We start from the raw sequence: 15673 nt of genomic DNA, 5'->3' as shown, positions 1-15673 counted from the left end.
AACTATGCTTTTCTGTTTTAGCCATGTCTGTTTTCATTCTTGAATTTGTATTTTTCAGTAAATGGTATTGGTTTAAGCTGCGGGTGGTTAAAAAGCAGGTCCTGCAGAATGGCTGGAGTTGCTTGGCAACGGGCGGGAGCAGGGAGGGAGGCGAGGAGGAAGGAGCAGCTTCCGAATATATGAACAACAGCATCCCCTCGGAAATCACTGACATGTGAAACGGGAGAGTTTCCTCAAAGACCTACAGCATTAGGGAACACTTCTCGGGGATGTGAGGGAATATTGGGAATATTGGAACATGGAATGAAATTGTGGTTGCCTTTGAATTCTACTACTTACAGTCAAAAATACTTATTTCTAAATTCCCCATTCACGAGATCCCCTTCCCCTCTCCGACTAACAGTGCTCCATGTGTATTCCTTGGTCTACTCCTTGTTCTTGGCTCCATAGCATTGCTGCCAGCTCTTTGAAGGCCACTGGCGCTGCTGTTTAATTGGGCAGACGGGGTGTTGCGGCGTGCCGTGAAGCACAGGTGCAGGGACAGACCCCCGCACGCACACGAGCACACACAGACACTCACGCAGACACACCCCTACACCTGGGCACCTCCTCATCTCTCCCTCTCAGACGTCTTGATCCCTTTCCTGTGCGTGCTCTTCCTCTCCTGCTCTTTACTCCTCCTCCTCCTCCTGCAGCCCGCTTGTTTCTGGCAGGAGAAGCAAGAGAACAACCCTGTGAGTTGAACCTTGCTTTTTTCATTGAGTTGTTTACACGTGTACAGTAGGAAGGATCCCATGGAGCTGAACTATGTAGGGACAGGACATTTCTGCCTTTTCCAGTGAGGGAAAGTCCCCAGTGCCTGTGTCTGCTTTGGAATAGCAATGCAGATTTCACCAGAAGTCTTACCTGTGTGTGAGGTCAAGCTGTATTTGTCAAGTTTTTTGATCAAATTAGCAGTGTCACTAAAGAAACAACGGATTTCCTTGACAGCTTACCGCCAGACTCCCCCTCTCAGGTGTCTGTCTGTTCTTTTCTGTGCTAAAAGCCACTTGCCAGTCCTTTTAGCATAACCAGCTAGAAGTAGACCTATGTAACTTGCAGGTGTCAGGGGGGAAAAAAAAGATGAAAACTGAAGTCAACAAGAGTCTCAGCTCTAAGGGCAGAAAGACAAAAGCTCTTAAAGCTGGGTGGCTCTTTTCACCTGCAATTTGATCAGATTACCCATGTATCCCCAGCATTAGAAAATGTGTGCTCAGGAAGTGTGGAAAAGAACCTAAACTGATTACAAGTCTCTGGGCATCCTCGTAAATCATGACATGAGGTCAGAAAGTCCAAAGGGTCGGGGGAAACCCAGTTGTGTTTGCTACAATGAATAGTGACAGACATTTCCATCAGTTTGTATTCTTGGGATAAAGGTGGGTGAGGAAAAAGATGGAGATGATCCTGCTGGGATGAATGTACAGTCTGGGCTGCCTGGATTTTTCTCCTTGCTTCGAAAGAATCTAAATGCAACAACTTCGGTCATGAAATGTCCTCCTTTGATATTAACGGCTTGGCTGGAATTACAGCAGTGACTTTGTGTCACTCCACGTCCGTTATGGGCATGCATAGGGCCATTCTGTACTAGTTAGAATCAATTCATTTCCAGCATGCCCGGATAATAATACTTTCCTTCCCTTTATGTCTCTTCTTGGCTGTCTGTGTAGCATTGTGGATTCTTTGGAAAAAGTGCTATTCTTAAAGATTTGGAAAGTGCCTGTCGCATAGTTAGTTCTACCACTAATAAACAATAAATAACATGCCCTGAAAAATAAGGCTCAGTTTTAGTGCTCTGAGGTAGGAGGAGGTTTCCCCCCTCAACCTCAAGCTCCTTTCCCTTAGAATCTGCAGAAATGTGCTTGCAGAGGGGGTGACTGAGCCTGCGCTTCGGAGGATGCCAGTCCCTCCGTCTGCAGGGGTGGCTCCGCTGTGGCACGTGCAGGTCCCCCCACTGTCACCGGCCTTGCGAGAGGGGCAGATGGGATTGTCCTGGTGCCATGTGTGTGGGAGATCGTCAAAGGTGATTTATGTGGCTCTTTGAATGTGTTACTTGAGACAGCAGATGGTGATGGAAGTCAGCAAGGGAAGACTGGGAGAAAATCCTTCTCCAGGAGAGGACAGCGAAAAAGATACTTTTTGCTAAATCTTTGCCTCCTAAGTATTGCTTTGACCCACATCTTGACTGAATTACACTTGTCTCCATAGCAGCAGTAATTGTGCTTCCTATGGAAAAAGGGAGGGGGAAGTCATAATTAGAAGCAGGTCCCAAACACGATGTGTTCTGCTCAGAATCGTGTAATGAAACAGCTGAAGCTTCTTAAGCCAATAACAGGATCACAATCAACAGTTTGAAAGCACCTTCCCTGGTAAGATACGGTTAACATTTAGGATATATTTCCTATCCAGTGAACTACAGAAATACACATTTTGCCATAAGACTATCACATAAACATTTCACAGGCGCAACATTACATTTAAATAATGATGAATACAGTCACTAGCCAAAAAATTCTATTTGTGACTGACACTTTCATCCTTAGGCTTCTTGATCTGGAAGTTCCCCATCTTTGTCTTGCAGGGTACTGTATATAATTCACTTTTCCCTTGCAAATAAAGATGGAATTTCCCCCCCATATTGATTTCTGAATATTTTAGAGTATCGACTTAAGCGTGTGCCCGTGAAGAATCGGAGTGCCATCTCCATGTGGGTCTAGTTACTTCTTCCCTGTGTTTTGTCGCTGTTTGTCCCTGCTGCAGATGAGTTTGGATTCTGTTAATATTAGCCTCACCTGTGTGTGGACAAGATTCTGTCTAGTTCCTCACGTGGAGACCTGGAAAGTATTTATGCATCTTGTTGAAGTGCTGGACACTGGGTGTGCTGGGTTTGGCAGGGATGTAGGTGATTTTCTTCATAGCAGAGTGTATGGTGCTTTGTTCCAGATCTGTGACCAAACCAATGTTGATAACACACAAATGTTTTGGCTGTTGCTGAACTGTGCCTACGCAGCACCAAAGCCTTCTCTGCTTCTCACTCTGTGATAGCACTTGTTTCCTTGCACCTTTTCAACATTATATGTATAAATGTGCATGCACAAATATTTACAGTCACAATTAAGGTGCCTACAGAGACTCTCTTGCTATGCTATGAATGGAAAGATGATGAAACGGGGCAGTATGCTGTTCTCTTTTTTTCTTTTCTTCTACAAGGCAGGGAGTAGGGCTCTCATTTGGAATACCAAAGGGTGGAGTAGGGAACGATTCAGCGTTTCACTGTTTATTTCCCAAAGGGTGTGAAATGGATGGAGTTTTATCACAAGACTTGGTCTGCTAATTAAAAGAGGACTGCCTAATTTTAGGGCAAAAGCCTCAAATGAGGTAGAAAAGATGGATGTGCATTTGCACGCCCTCCAAGGATGAGTGGTTTTTGGGGGGTTTATTTTCCATACACATTCCTGGCTTACCCATCTCTGCACTGCAGGCAAATCTTTGGTGGGAATACCTGCTGCCTCCTGTGCTTCTGCCTTACAGAGCTGTAGAATCGTAGAATGGTTTGGGTTGGAAGAGACCTTTGAAGGTCATCTAGTCCATCCCCCTGGTATTAGGCAAATACCACTCCAAGCTAGATTTGCTTTCTGCGGAAAATATTTACAAATGAGTGCCTGGAAGCCAGGGTGATGAATCACCACGAGCGAAACATGCAATGCAGCGTCCTGTGTTCTCTGGGACCAGCATGGAAGAAAGCGTGGTGCAAAAGTCCATTCCTTAAGTCCTAGCTCAGGTATCAGGACCTGAGAGGGGACTCTCTATCACAACAAGATTAGTTCTAATCTTGTATTAGCCTATTTGATCATTTCATGGTACCACTGAATAATTTGTAATTAGTAGCAGGCACCTACAGTCCTCAGATAATTTAGCCTCTGTGACCACCTCCCTCCCTTGCCCCTCCAGCTTCACGAATCCAGTAGTAAATGCTGTAGGCTTTTTCCTTATCTTCAGTTCTGCATCTCTTTGAACTAGATTGTGCTACAACTCTCTAATTAGTCTTAAGCAACCAGTTTTTCTCAGCTGCTTCTCCTGTCAGAAGTGGTATTTTCCAGGTAAGTATGTCCTCATTTTTTAAAGCCCTCTCCTTGGTTTTTCAGCCTGGATTATACCCCTGTGAAAAGAGCTTTTTCTGCTTGACTAAACAAAGTATTTTCTGAAGTGATTTTCAGTCTTTTGAAGGGAGTCAGCTGCTGAGATGTGAACCCCAGGTAACCTAATAATGAAAATAATCTGTGCTACTGCTATACAGCATAGAACAATCAATCTTTATTATCAAGAGAACAGGGCGAAATGCTATAGTCTAGTAGCAAAGGGCAACAGGAACCAAAGGTAGATGGACCAAAAGACCAGCATAATATGCAAAAACTTTGTAGGACCTTGAATTGCTTTCCTAGCCTACTGCATTCTTGCCCTTCACTGCCACTCTCACGCATGTACTGTGACAGTGGTAAGTGACCCCAGCACCTTGAGTTGAACTTCGTAATTCCCTCTTCCTACATGAGAGAGAAATGGCAGATTGTGTGCCCCAAGCACCTGTGGTGTGGAGGCTGGAAGTAGGTTTTGATTATAAGTTGCACGAGAACTTGCCATAAATGAATGCGTAGAGATGAATTAGCATTTGCTGATTTCTGGTAATCTAGAGAAGTGAGATTCTTCTCAGAACTGCAGTACACCAATTACTCCACTTCAAGGGAGTTCCTGTCTCCCAGACGAGGCAAATTTTCTGAAATGCTTTCTCCCTTTCGTAGTCCACACTTGCTTAGCAGCTGCAGTAGCTCAGATCAAGTGTGCTGTTTCTGATCTTCAAACAATTGCAAGGTGCTGTATTTGCACTCAGCGTGCTGGTTTGAGGCAGACAAAGCAATAGACACAGACTCATTGTAATGAATTGAAAGCCGCTTTAATAAATTCAGAAATAAAAGGATTTGATTTTATTAAGCTTCATGAATTTGCCAAGGGACTTGGCTATTAGGAGCTTGATCTACATCCCTCTTGCTGTGTTGGTGTGTTAACTGTTGAAATGCCGGCATCTTTCAGACTAGCAGTCTGCTGAGCTCACAGGAAAGCGTACGTTGTGAGATCAAGCTGTTACTCTAAATCTTTATGTACCTGCTGAATACTGTCCAGTTTAGCTGCTTGCTAAGCTGTAGAATGACACAATAAACTGAATTCTCATACACTTTGGTTAGCCTAACTTGCAGTCTGCTCACTAAGCCATCTCCAACAGGGCTTTTTTCTACTTGAAGTATATGTGATTGCTCCTGGGTGATGCACTTCAGTTGAGGAGGGAATTTCAAGGTGTAACAAAGGTATTAGAACTTGGAAGTTATTAAAAATGAAGGGTTATGCAAGAAAGAAGAGAGTACATGAAATAGTTCTAGGTTCTTGCCAAGGATTAATTTGAAAAAGACACTTTAATAAATGAGTTGAAGATTGAGATCTAATATTAGATATGTCTTAGTAGCACACAGCTTGCTTCTGTGTTAGTCAACATCTTTAGGAGAAAAGGAACAGGTATTTGGCACAATATACTGGGCTCTCAGATCCACAGTCTGAATTTTAAAAATGCCAGTGAATTGTGGAAAGGGGGGAAAAAAAAAAAAAAAAGGTATTGGTGTAGCCCGTTATTTTGCTGGATGGTTTTGTGCCAATCAGCCAAAACGCTGATCATTATTCACTCATAAATACTGGAAGAAATAAAATGTGTTTATTCCTCATTGATCTATGTTTGGAAGAGAAAAAACTCTGTTCCCTGGGAGCTCTCGTCAGTGTCCAGAAGTCTGGCCCATTCCCTCGGAATGGATACATAATGCTGTTTCTCAGGGAGGTGTCAGCTGTGACAGGCTCTGAGCGGGGCATGGTCCTGCGCGGGGAACGATGGCGCGTGGCTCTGCAGACACGGCAGTATTTTGAGGCAGGGATACTGGAGAGAGGAGCTGATGGTTCCTTTTCAGCCATTTCACCTTTAATGAACTGAGAGGCGTTTAACTTTGATGGATCAACATTATCTTCTACTTCGTATTCATATTATTACACAACTTGTCCACTGAGTCAGACAACTTTACAAAGCACCAGCACCTGAATTTTCTTGGCTTTGCTGATTACTTGAGAAAATGAATTGGTTCACTTTGAAATGGACATGAGGATTCTGTTCTCATGATGGAGGAGATGGAAGCTGCCAGCATAAGAGGATGGTTTCAGCATGTTCTGGCAATTGAATCGCTACATACTGAGTGGCTTCCAACCTGGGAAGAAAAACTGGGACCCTAAAAACAAAACCAAAAATCATACTGCATCTTCTTTAATCTTAAAGAAGTCAGATAACTCTCTGACTTTGAAAGAGTGAAGAATGTTTGCCATTTTCTTCAGATACCAGGCATTTATACTGCCTTTATTCTGGATATTTTCTATGGCTTTGAAAATAGTGCCAACATTATCTTTTTTTTTCAAAAGCAGAAAAAAAAAAAAAGAAGTTTAAATATAGCAGAAATGCCAATCACTGGAGTAAGAATTAAGATTAGGAGCGAAGCAGCTCGCTCCCTTTTGTGACAGGTGTATACGCACAGCTCCTGCTTTGCTTCCTGTTAATTATCTTTACTCAGGAAGAATTTCAAAAATCTCTTGTTGATCATGTCAAAACAACACATTTTGCAATCTGTCCGTGAATTAAATTAAGCTGCTTTCTGACAGCATCATGGTAAATGGCATTGTCTGATTCTGAGCGTTTATTTTCTTTACTCGAGTACTGACTCTGCCATTTACAGAACTCTTCAGAATTGTCAGTGCTAGTTTTTAAATTTATGGAAATCAGTGAGTTTCAGGGCACACTGGCTCTACTGTTAGTATAATAGAAGGGCACAGCTCAGTGATACGCTAGCTCTGATAAGTAAAACCAGATGGAGTTCCTTTTCTGCGCTGCCACACCTGTTCTCTTCTGTCCCTGCTGCTTTTCAAAGCTTTGTTTTTCACTTGTATCTTCTTGGCGATTTAATGTCTAGCACACTGCCGCAAGTACTTTCAGTAATCCAGTGGTAGGTGTGTGAAGAGAAACACAGAACGGGGTGGGGGGTGGTGGTGTTTGAGGGTGGTGCAGGACAAGATGGGAACTACTGAAGGTGGCTTTGTGACTGAGGCCAACGTGCTCTGGACCTGCTGCCTGAGTGTTGTCTTCGTTCCAGAGCTGATGCAGTCACTGTGGCAGGGATCCTCTGACCAGAGGCTCTGAGCTGAAACACCCTGCCTGAGTTAGCTGGGCTTGCCCCCATGGGATCTGCAGCACACCGTCCCTCAGGACTGAGGAACTGCAACAAAAAGCAGCTGACCCTTGTATTTCCAAGGGACCCAGCAGTAAATATCTGTTGATCGATGTTTTGATACCACATTTGCGGTTCCATTTATTGTTTACCTCTGAGATGTGGCACTGTTGTCATTCATCATAGCAAGGAAAACTATGACTCTGCACCATTTCAATAATATAAAACCCAGTTAAATGGAGTTGTGTTCCTGTACTGAGGATTTTTAATTTTCCTGAGACTCTCTGTTCCTTTTTTTAGAGAATTATCTCAGAACAGTACCCAGAGCTCAGGCTAAAGCTTTGCAGTTTCAGCATAACCTGTTTCTGGGAGATGGCCAGGATGCTTCAGCTGCCCAGCTTTACCTTCTGTCTGCAGTATTGTTAGCAGTGAGGCAAGCACAGCAGAACAAGTACTCCAACCACGATATAAAGCTGAAACCACACAGATATTCCAGTCATAAACTGGTTAAATTTCTTAAACAAGCAAATGGGAGATGAGTTGCTGCACCTCTCTGGGGTTCTTGTGTCTTCAGTCCTTCAGGAGGAGCACTGTGTGCATTTACTGCATTTCACCTGTGACCTCCTTGCTGCCACCTCAGCTCAGCCGGAGGCACTGACCGACCCAGAACCCGGAGGAGGGTCAGCCTGTTACACCAGACATGTCACACTTGATCCCATGAAGCAAATGAACGGGACAGTGACATGGACCTTCTTCTCTGTGATCCTCTTACAAGAATGAATAGCTCCCTTTTTTTTGCAGGTCTTGGCCACTTTCTTGGAATACTACTAATGAGAGAGTAGAACATTAGATTGCAGATTTCAGCAAGTGGGATTTTTTGGTGACCCACTTTAATGGTAAGAAGAAATTTATTCTGCTTTATTTACTGGGGAAGAAAAAGACAGATTTCTCTTTGAGTAGAGAAAAAATTACATTTCAGTAAAATAAATAATGCTATTACCAGGGAGAAAAGCCAGAGCTTCTTAGAATCAAATCAGATCTTGCATCCTCCAGCAGGATGTTGGTTAGAATGGACTTTATGGACCATGTTTTGAATCTTGCATCTTTTTTATCCAGATAAAAAAAATCTCAGTATTGAGATATTGTCTGGATTGTTTTCAGTCTAAACAAGTTTTACAGGTCCTGTACAACAGCAGTATACTGGAACAGGAGTATATGGCAGTTCAAGAACTTAGTTTCTCAGTTTGATGGATATAAAAGGTGTGTTAAGAATTTTGCATCAGGCTGCAGGGAATTCTGCACCGGTGCTGGGATTGGTATGTCTCCTTTGGTTTTCTTCGACTGTAACAATCCAGGTGCTGAACACAGGGAGGTGAAGTTGTGATTCCCCTCAATGCATGTGAGCCAAGCCAGGAGGAGCGGAAGAAACAGATGCATCGGATGGGAAATTTCATTGGAAGATCCAGTTTCATCCTAGTTGGTTTATCCCTTTCCCCTGGCGGTGAGCTCAAAGAACAGAACAGGCTCTTCTCCCCAAAATATCCTCTGCTGTCCGCTCTGTAGATTGTATTTTATATCACGTTGCAAGCACCACAGCACGGGGCAACTGTGGCCTTGTCATTGCTTTGTTCAGATTTGATGCATGGTGGGACTTTGGGCTGTTCTGCTGATGATCTCAGCCCCTCGACTATTGCCTCAAAATATTTCCAAGAGCCAAAACACTTTTGTAGGGTGAGTCCTGAGCTTTTGCATTTTGGAGAATCACGAGTAAAGCACATTCTGGCCTCTTTAATCCACCATCTTGGATTCTACTCCGGGAAAAAACCGTACCTGTGAGGGAGAGTGGTGCTTTGCTGTGGCTTTTACCTGCCCCGCAGCCGGGGTGCAGAGGGCGCCGCTGGGGGACGAGGCCGAATCCCTCGAGCTGGGTTTTGTCCGCAGTTTTTATTGTAGTGGAAAAATGGGAATTCTGAGCAGAAGCCCCCTGGCCTCGCCGACCCATTCCAAATAACTCTTCTTTACCCCAGGAAGGTGCGCGCCGGCCCGCGCTGCCAGGCCTGGGGCTGCGGGCGCCCCGCGCGCTGCCTGCCCTGCCCTGCCCGCCCGGGGCTGGCGGCCCCCGGTTCCCCTCAGCTCCTGCCCCCCGCTCCGCCGCCCCGTCCCAGCCGGGGGGGGGTGTGTGTGTGGGCTCAGGGACCCGCCGGCCGGGGCGCGGCCCCGGCGGGAGCGGGAGCGGCCGCGGGGGGGCGGCACCCGCGTCTGTGTGCGCCGCGGCCGCCTGCTGGCGCGGAGGTCCGGGGCGGGGCGGGGCGGGGCCCGGGGGCTGCCGGCCGGCGGGGCGGGGGGGGCTCTGCCCGCGCCCCTCTCAGCCTCGGAGCGCGGCGGAGCGGCGGGCGGCGCCGGGCCGGGCCGGGTCTCGCCGCGCACGATGCGCCCGGGAGCTGCGGCCGCCCGCGGGCTGCGGGCGTGAGGCGGGGCCGCCCGCCGCCGGCTGAGGAGAGCCCCGCTGCTATGGCCCGCGCGGCGGGGCCGGCCCTTCCCCCGCGGGCGCGGCGGCGGGGCCGGGCGGCATGACGGCGGGCTGCCGCCCCGCTGCGCTCGCCGCCGGCACCCGGGCGCGACCTTGATGCTCCGCGTCCCCGCTCTACAAATATGATGAAATGGCAGCCCCGGAAGAAGGTGGGTGGCGAGGAGGGGCCGGGCCCCCGTCCCGGTCCGGGGCCGGGTCCCCGTCCCGGGGCTGGCCGGGCCGCGCTCCCCCCCGCCGTCCGTTGCGTCCGTCCGTGCGTCGTGTCCCCCTGTCCCCTCGCGGCGGGACCCGCCTCAGGCGTCGCGAACTTTTCTCGTCCCCCGGCGGTTGTGGCGCCGCGCCTTGCCCGGGACGCCGAGGGGACGCGGGGGCCCGGGCGGCGGGCGCTCAGCCGGGCCGTCGGGCTGAGGCCTAACATGGCTGCGGGGGCCGCGGCCCGGGCCGGGGCCCGCGGCGGGGCCGGGCCGCCCTTGGGGGACGCTGCCCCGCGGGTGCCCGGCGGCGGCCCCGGGGCGCGGAGCCGGTGCGGGGGCTCCGGATCCGGCCGCAGGACCTCCCCCCGCCGCGCCTGGCAGGACTTTTTATTGACATTCTTCTGAGGGAAAACCTCGCGAACCGAGTGCGCTGTGCTGCCCCTCCTCAGCAGTGACCCCTTGCTCCTGGCAGCTGTGGACTATTATACTTTTCATTTTCTTTTTTTTTTTTCTTTTTTTTCTTTTGGAAAAACCTGCTTGAACCAGCAGGGCTCCTTCTTTCTTTGTAGCATGATGTGTGATACTGTGTTTTACATCAGGGAAGAAATAGAAATCATATGTGAAATGCATGAGAGCGTCTCTCGCTTGGAGTGCTGGCCGCTGAAATAAACGGTGCTCGGGGCGTCCTGATTGGAGTGTGTGTTGCCACTGCATCTCCGGGTAATCCGTCAGGCTTTGTGTCACTGATACCTCATCTCTTCTCAGCCGCTCCGAAGCGGTCCCTTTCATTTTTTCAAGCAGACAATTGCTTCTAGTGAGAGGAGTTCTCATTTCAAATCATTGTGTCTTCAGCAGGATAAACAGATGATGGGCAAGCACGATGGGAACGTCTGTGCATTTTTCAAGCCCCTCTGTGCCTCTTTTCAAGCTGGTTTTAAGATGTCTACAAGCTATAGATTTTTTAAGTGTCTGTTTTTACTATTTTCAACTGACTGTGCAGTCACTCCTGTGGTTATGGCTATGGAAACCCCTCCAGGCCATGGTTACAGCAGTATCGACTGAACCACTGAAATATTATTCTTGGCTGCTGGTTGGACTCCTCGGCTCTGGAAGATTCCGTTTCGAGTGTCAGGATTCACTCTGCAGTATTGGCTCACCCACTTATGCTTAAATCACAGTGTTAGATGGTTATTTTTTTCTCTGCATTATTGGCTGTGTCCAAATAGAGTTGACTTTGGGCAACCAAATTTGACTGTGTAGCGAGTGCAGAAGATAGCTGAACTCGTCTGAACTGTCAAGTATCTTACTAGTCTGAGCAAAAAATAATTCCTACTCCTGCTATGATGTGATGGAAACTATGTTCATGTTGGAATAGGTTCTGTTTTCAACTGTAGTACCAGTAAAGTCTCAGCAGAGGTTGTTTTGTCAGCGTTGCCAGCATACTCACGTGAGTCTAGCCAGGATTTCTGCGGGCCTGGCCCGAGTGCCTTTGTAGTGTTGCAGTCATGTGCTTTACTGAGCAGTTTAAGAAAATGACTCATGCAAACTGCTCAAGAAAGCAGGGCTGCTCCAGTTCTTAATAGGACACAAAATGAGAAAGACAGCGTAGTAGCCAGCGTTCCTGTAGCCCTTGGTCATTTATAGCTGTCGGTCATTTCTGAAAGTGACTTCAGAGAAGTGATTTCCCTGCCTCTTTCCTGTTAAAATGCCCAAATGTGAGAGCTGTCAGTACAGAAGCTGAACATGTGTGCTGCTGTACTGAATTTGGAGTCTTGTTTGATTTATTATATTTGTACTCATGTTCTTTTGCTTCACCCGTTTTTTTTATTATTAAATGTTTAAGATGTTTTGTTCATTGAGGGATTTTTGCCTTTGTAACTGTTAAACTGTGCAGAGTAGAAGTGCGTGCAGTTTTTAGTCCTGTGTGTAAACCTGGAGTAAGCAAGCTCCTTTGTTTGGTAATGTTAAGATACAGATATTGCCCATAGTGCATAAGGCATTATCTTGCCTTCAGCTAGTGAAAAAAAGAGTTTGCATGCAACTGAAATAATTTTTGTCTGTTGTAAACCACGTATATTTTTCTAAGTTTGGAAAATTACTATTGTTTACTAAATTCTTCCACAAGTACCAGAACTAATAAAGACTCTTTTCCTGTGGACTTTAGCAACTTGCCTCTGACTCCATTTCCCTTTGGGTTCCCCCTGCGTCTCAGTCTAGCAGGTGGCTGGTTCAGAGCAAGGTTCCTGCTGGGCGGCCTCTGCCACTGGAATATGTTCCTCTGGCCGACGGTCAGTGGCCCCAAAGCCGTTGGAGCTGGGCTGGGGGGCAGGTGTGCTGCCTGTTTCCTCGGGAGGCCAGGCTAGAATTCAAGCGTGCGCTGTCCGGTGCGTTAAGGTGAACACAGCTGCCCTGACGAACTCTCAGGAGGCTGGTAGCGAAATCACACGTGATCTGGGTACAGATGCGCCTGATGCGTTATACCCATTATATTCTTTGAAAAGCATAAAATTAGCCATGTTAATACACTGAGCGGCTGAGGCTGCAGGAATGACATCTTTCTTTCCAGTCCGTCCCTTATTGCAACCTCTTTTGAAGCTTCCTCTGGCTGGGAGGGTGAGCGCGCCACGCGCCCTGTCCTGAGGGAGCTCGCGCCGTCGGCTCCCTGGCTCTGCCTCTGGTGCTTCTTGCTGGCTCGCGTCCCCCCGGACTCGCCTCCAGCTGCTCTGACCCGTTGCTGACCAGGATTTGCTGCAGGCTCTCAGCTGAGGGAATGAGAGGATGCCTTGGATGGTGCTGTGTTCTTGTGTGCTGATGCAGATTCTTTTATCTGTGAATAATAATAATAAAAAAGCCATTATACTTGTGATGGTATACTGGGATACTGGAGTTCAGGTGAGAGAGCACTCCTTTCAGCATTATTAAAGCCAGTAAATTGAAAAAAGGGGTGTTTCGAGTTTATTGAGTGTACCTGGTTTGTTGTGCAGGAGCAACATGGTAAATTTTGCAGGTTTAAGAAGCCTGATAACAGAAACTGGTTTAGACACTAAAAAAATTTCCATATAGGAGTCATCTGCTACATGGTTGTGATGACTGACTGCTGGACAAAACATGAAATCACTGACTGTGTCAGGTGCGGATTACATGAAGGATTCAATAAATCATTAATGAATGCACAGTGATAAACTGCAATATCCCTTTGTTACTGACATGCAAAAGTTACACATATTTACCAAGAGCATGTCAGTAAGAGGATTCATTCATATATATGAACTCCAGTAGAAAGAAATAGCTTTTTCAGTTTTCCTGCTGTACAGAAAAAACGTGCTCTTAGTAAATTCATGCAAATCTCATTACATTTCTGCCATAATTTAATCTCTTTGAGATCTGTATTTTTTTTTTAAGTTTGGATCTATAATAGTGTGATATGTCTAAGTTCTCTATTAGGATTTTAAATACGTGCTCAAGACTGTAACAGTGCATTTACATCTTGGTCACTGTCATTTTTAAAAAGCATAACAGTAGGATCCAAAAGCTCAGGCATTTTTAAATTTTTTTTTTTAGGTTTCTTTTTAGCCTGTAACTGTGAGCCGCAATTCATGGCTCCATCTATCCCTGCATGCTGCTCACTCTGGACATGCACGTCCACTTCCGCACGGATGGAGAGGAGCCGTTTACTCCCTGTGCAATTTAGAGTCAACATGGAGTCTGGATAGAAGGTGTTTGGGTTCACGAGACAGTCTCTTAATTTCACTAGAAACAGCAGAACATCTTTCTGTGACCTTACTCCTGTCAGCAGCGGTGCGTACATGGCGTGTTGCACAGAAGCACTGTTGGGAAAATACGGTGAGTGCAACCTGTGCCGTGTCACTTGTGATCGCCGGTGACATGCCACTGGCTGTGGAGTTCTGCTCCAGAGGGAACCGAGGGGGCTGATTCCCGGGTGGGCTGCTTGTATAAACGTAACCTTTTCCCTCTCGAGTCGCGGGGTGAAATGAGTTGTGCTACGGAACAGAAAAAAACTGAGAAATACTTGTAAGACAATGATAATTTCTGCAAAGGAGCACGAGTTTAGTTGACCCCTGGGTTCCTTTCTCTACAGATTAGTAGGTTACGGGGCAATAGTGGGATTGGTTGCATCAGTATTTACCCATGTGACAAGTGCTCTCATTTTTCCAAGCTGAAAAATCAAACTTGTTTTGCAGAATTCTGCTCATACTGGGTGAAAATAAGAATTTATTTTCTTTTAATTTTTTATCTCTGTTTTTTCCCTTCCTTCCCCACCCGTTTCTTCCCCCCAGTTTTGTAAGTAGCAGTTATGAGAGACCACTTAAACTTAGAAGCGTTCACAGTAAGCTTTCCTATCTCATATTTCTTAAGAGGCTTTAAAATCTAAATCTACCCTCTTATATGCTTAAATAAACAAAAAAGGATAGTATTCCTGACCTCTTAAATATTGTAGATCTTTTCCATTTAAGGCCATACAGTACTTGGCTCTGGAATGATGTTATGCCTGAATTCATAGCAATCTGAGCTGGTAATCCCTCTTCCTGCAGAGCGATAGAGGGCTGTCCTGCTTTCCTCTGACAGCGACCTGGAATGGAGAAGCTTCTTCAGAGCTGTCAGGTCTAAGGGGATGTGGGCTCTGGAACTAGGTGCCAGTCACAGGGCTTTGCTTTTGGGACTTCCCAGGCAAACGTTAGTGCCAAACCTTCCCAAACTTTGACTGCAGGAGCTCTGCTTGCTAAAGGTTTTTGAAGGTTGTGGCCTTGTGGTGGGTTGGTTGTTTGTAGTTTTGAAGGAGGAAGCCTTGAGAAGAAAAGGGTTCACCTAAGAGGAGATCTTGCTGCTGTATGAGCAGGAGGAGGCACCCACCGAGAGGGTGTAGAGGAAGTTGAGAGACTCCTCGGAGGTGCATGGGGCAGATGAGAGGCAGTGAATACATGAGTATAGGAAATTCTGACTAGGTACAGGGAGAAAATGTTTTACTATGAAGGTTGTCAAATACTGGAACAAGGTTATATCTAACTTCAACACATTACCAACAAAGTTACCGCTGCTTAAGTTTACATTTTTGTTCATTTATACCATTTAGTAGCTGAATATACCCTTTGTTCAGCAGTGATTAAAATTGCTGTGGGTCCTGGATGCTTCAGTGAAGATTTGAGAGGGAGAGAGCTTTCCAGTACTGTATTTTGTTTGTGAAGTGTTTCGTGCAGTAGTAAGTGAGGCTTTTGAAAGAGCACAGAATTTCAAAACAAAAAAAATATTCAGCTGTTGACTTTGTTATTTTGTTCTCGATTTACGTAAGTGTTTTTCTGTTGTGGTGTGGTATGTGGATGAGCCGTGAAAGGTATTTATAGTCTCTGTTTTGCACAGGAGGGGAGAGTGTGAGGGTACCCTCTGAGAGGAAGGCTGGCTGGGTGGGAGCAGGGCTTAGTGTTGTGTCTGTGCTGATCTGTGTATTTCCAGACCCGATAGAAAAACCCGTGAAGTCCTGATTAGTCTTGCCCCACATCTCGCACATTCTGATGGGATGTAATGTGCAATTTGTAACTACAGTGTATGATCCAAACTTCCAAATAAATGGTAGAGGTTCTACATCTTCTCTTGAC

At 46.5% G+C, this 15673-nt stretch overlaps 1 protein-coding gene across 3 annotated transcripts in view; it reads left to right on the top strand.

Moving 5' to 3' along the window:
* The window catches only part of TTC28 (tetratricopeptide repeat domain 28), a 189264-nt gene that overhangs the window by 52636 nt on the left and 120955 nt on the right, over nucleotides 1-15673 (top strand). The window contains exon 1 of one of the 3 annotated variants that reach the window (XM_074886762.1): nucleotides 9894-10016. The exons of the other annotated variants lie outside the window; for them this stretch is intronic. Within the exon in view, the coding sequence (XP_074742863.1) occupies nucleotides 9990-10016 (27 nt within the window). The 5' untranslated portion in view covers nucleotides 9894-9989. Of the gene's footprint in view, nucleotides 1-9893; nucleotides 10017-15673 lie in introns of those variants that run through there. 3 annotated transcript variants of the gene reach the window in all.

This window comes from Strix uralensis, chromosome 17 (assembly GCF_047716275.1).
Source record: "Strix uralensis isolate ZFMK-TIS-50842 chromosome 17, bStrUra1, whole genome shotgun sequence".
Lineage (NCBI taxonomy): Eukaryota > Metazoa > Chordata > Aves > Strigiformes > Strigidae > Strix > Strix uralensis.
Note: the sequence above shows the minus strand (reverse complement) of the source record. Positions and strands in the feature narration are given on the sequence as shown.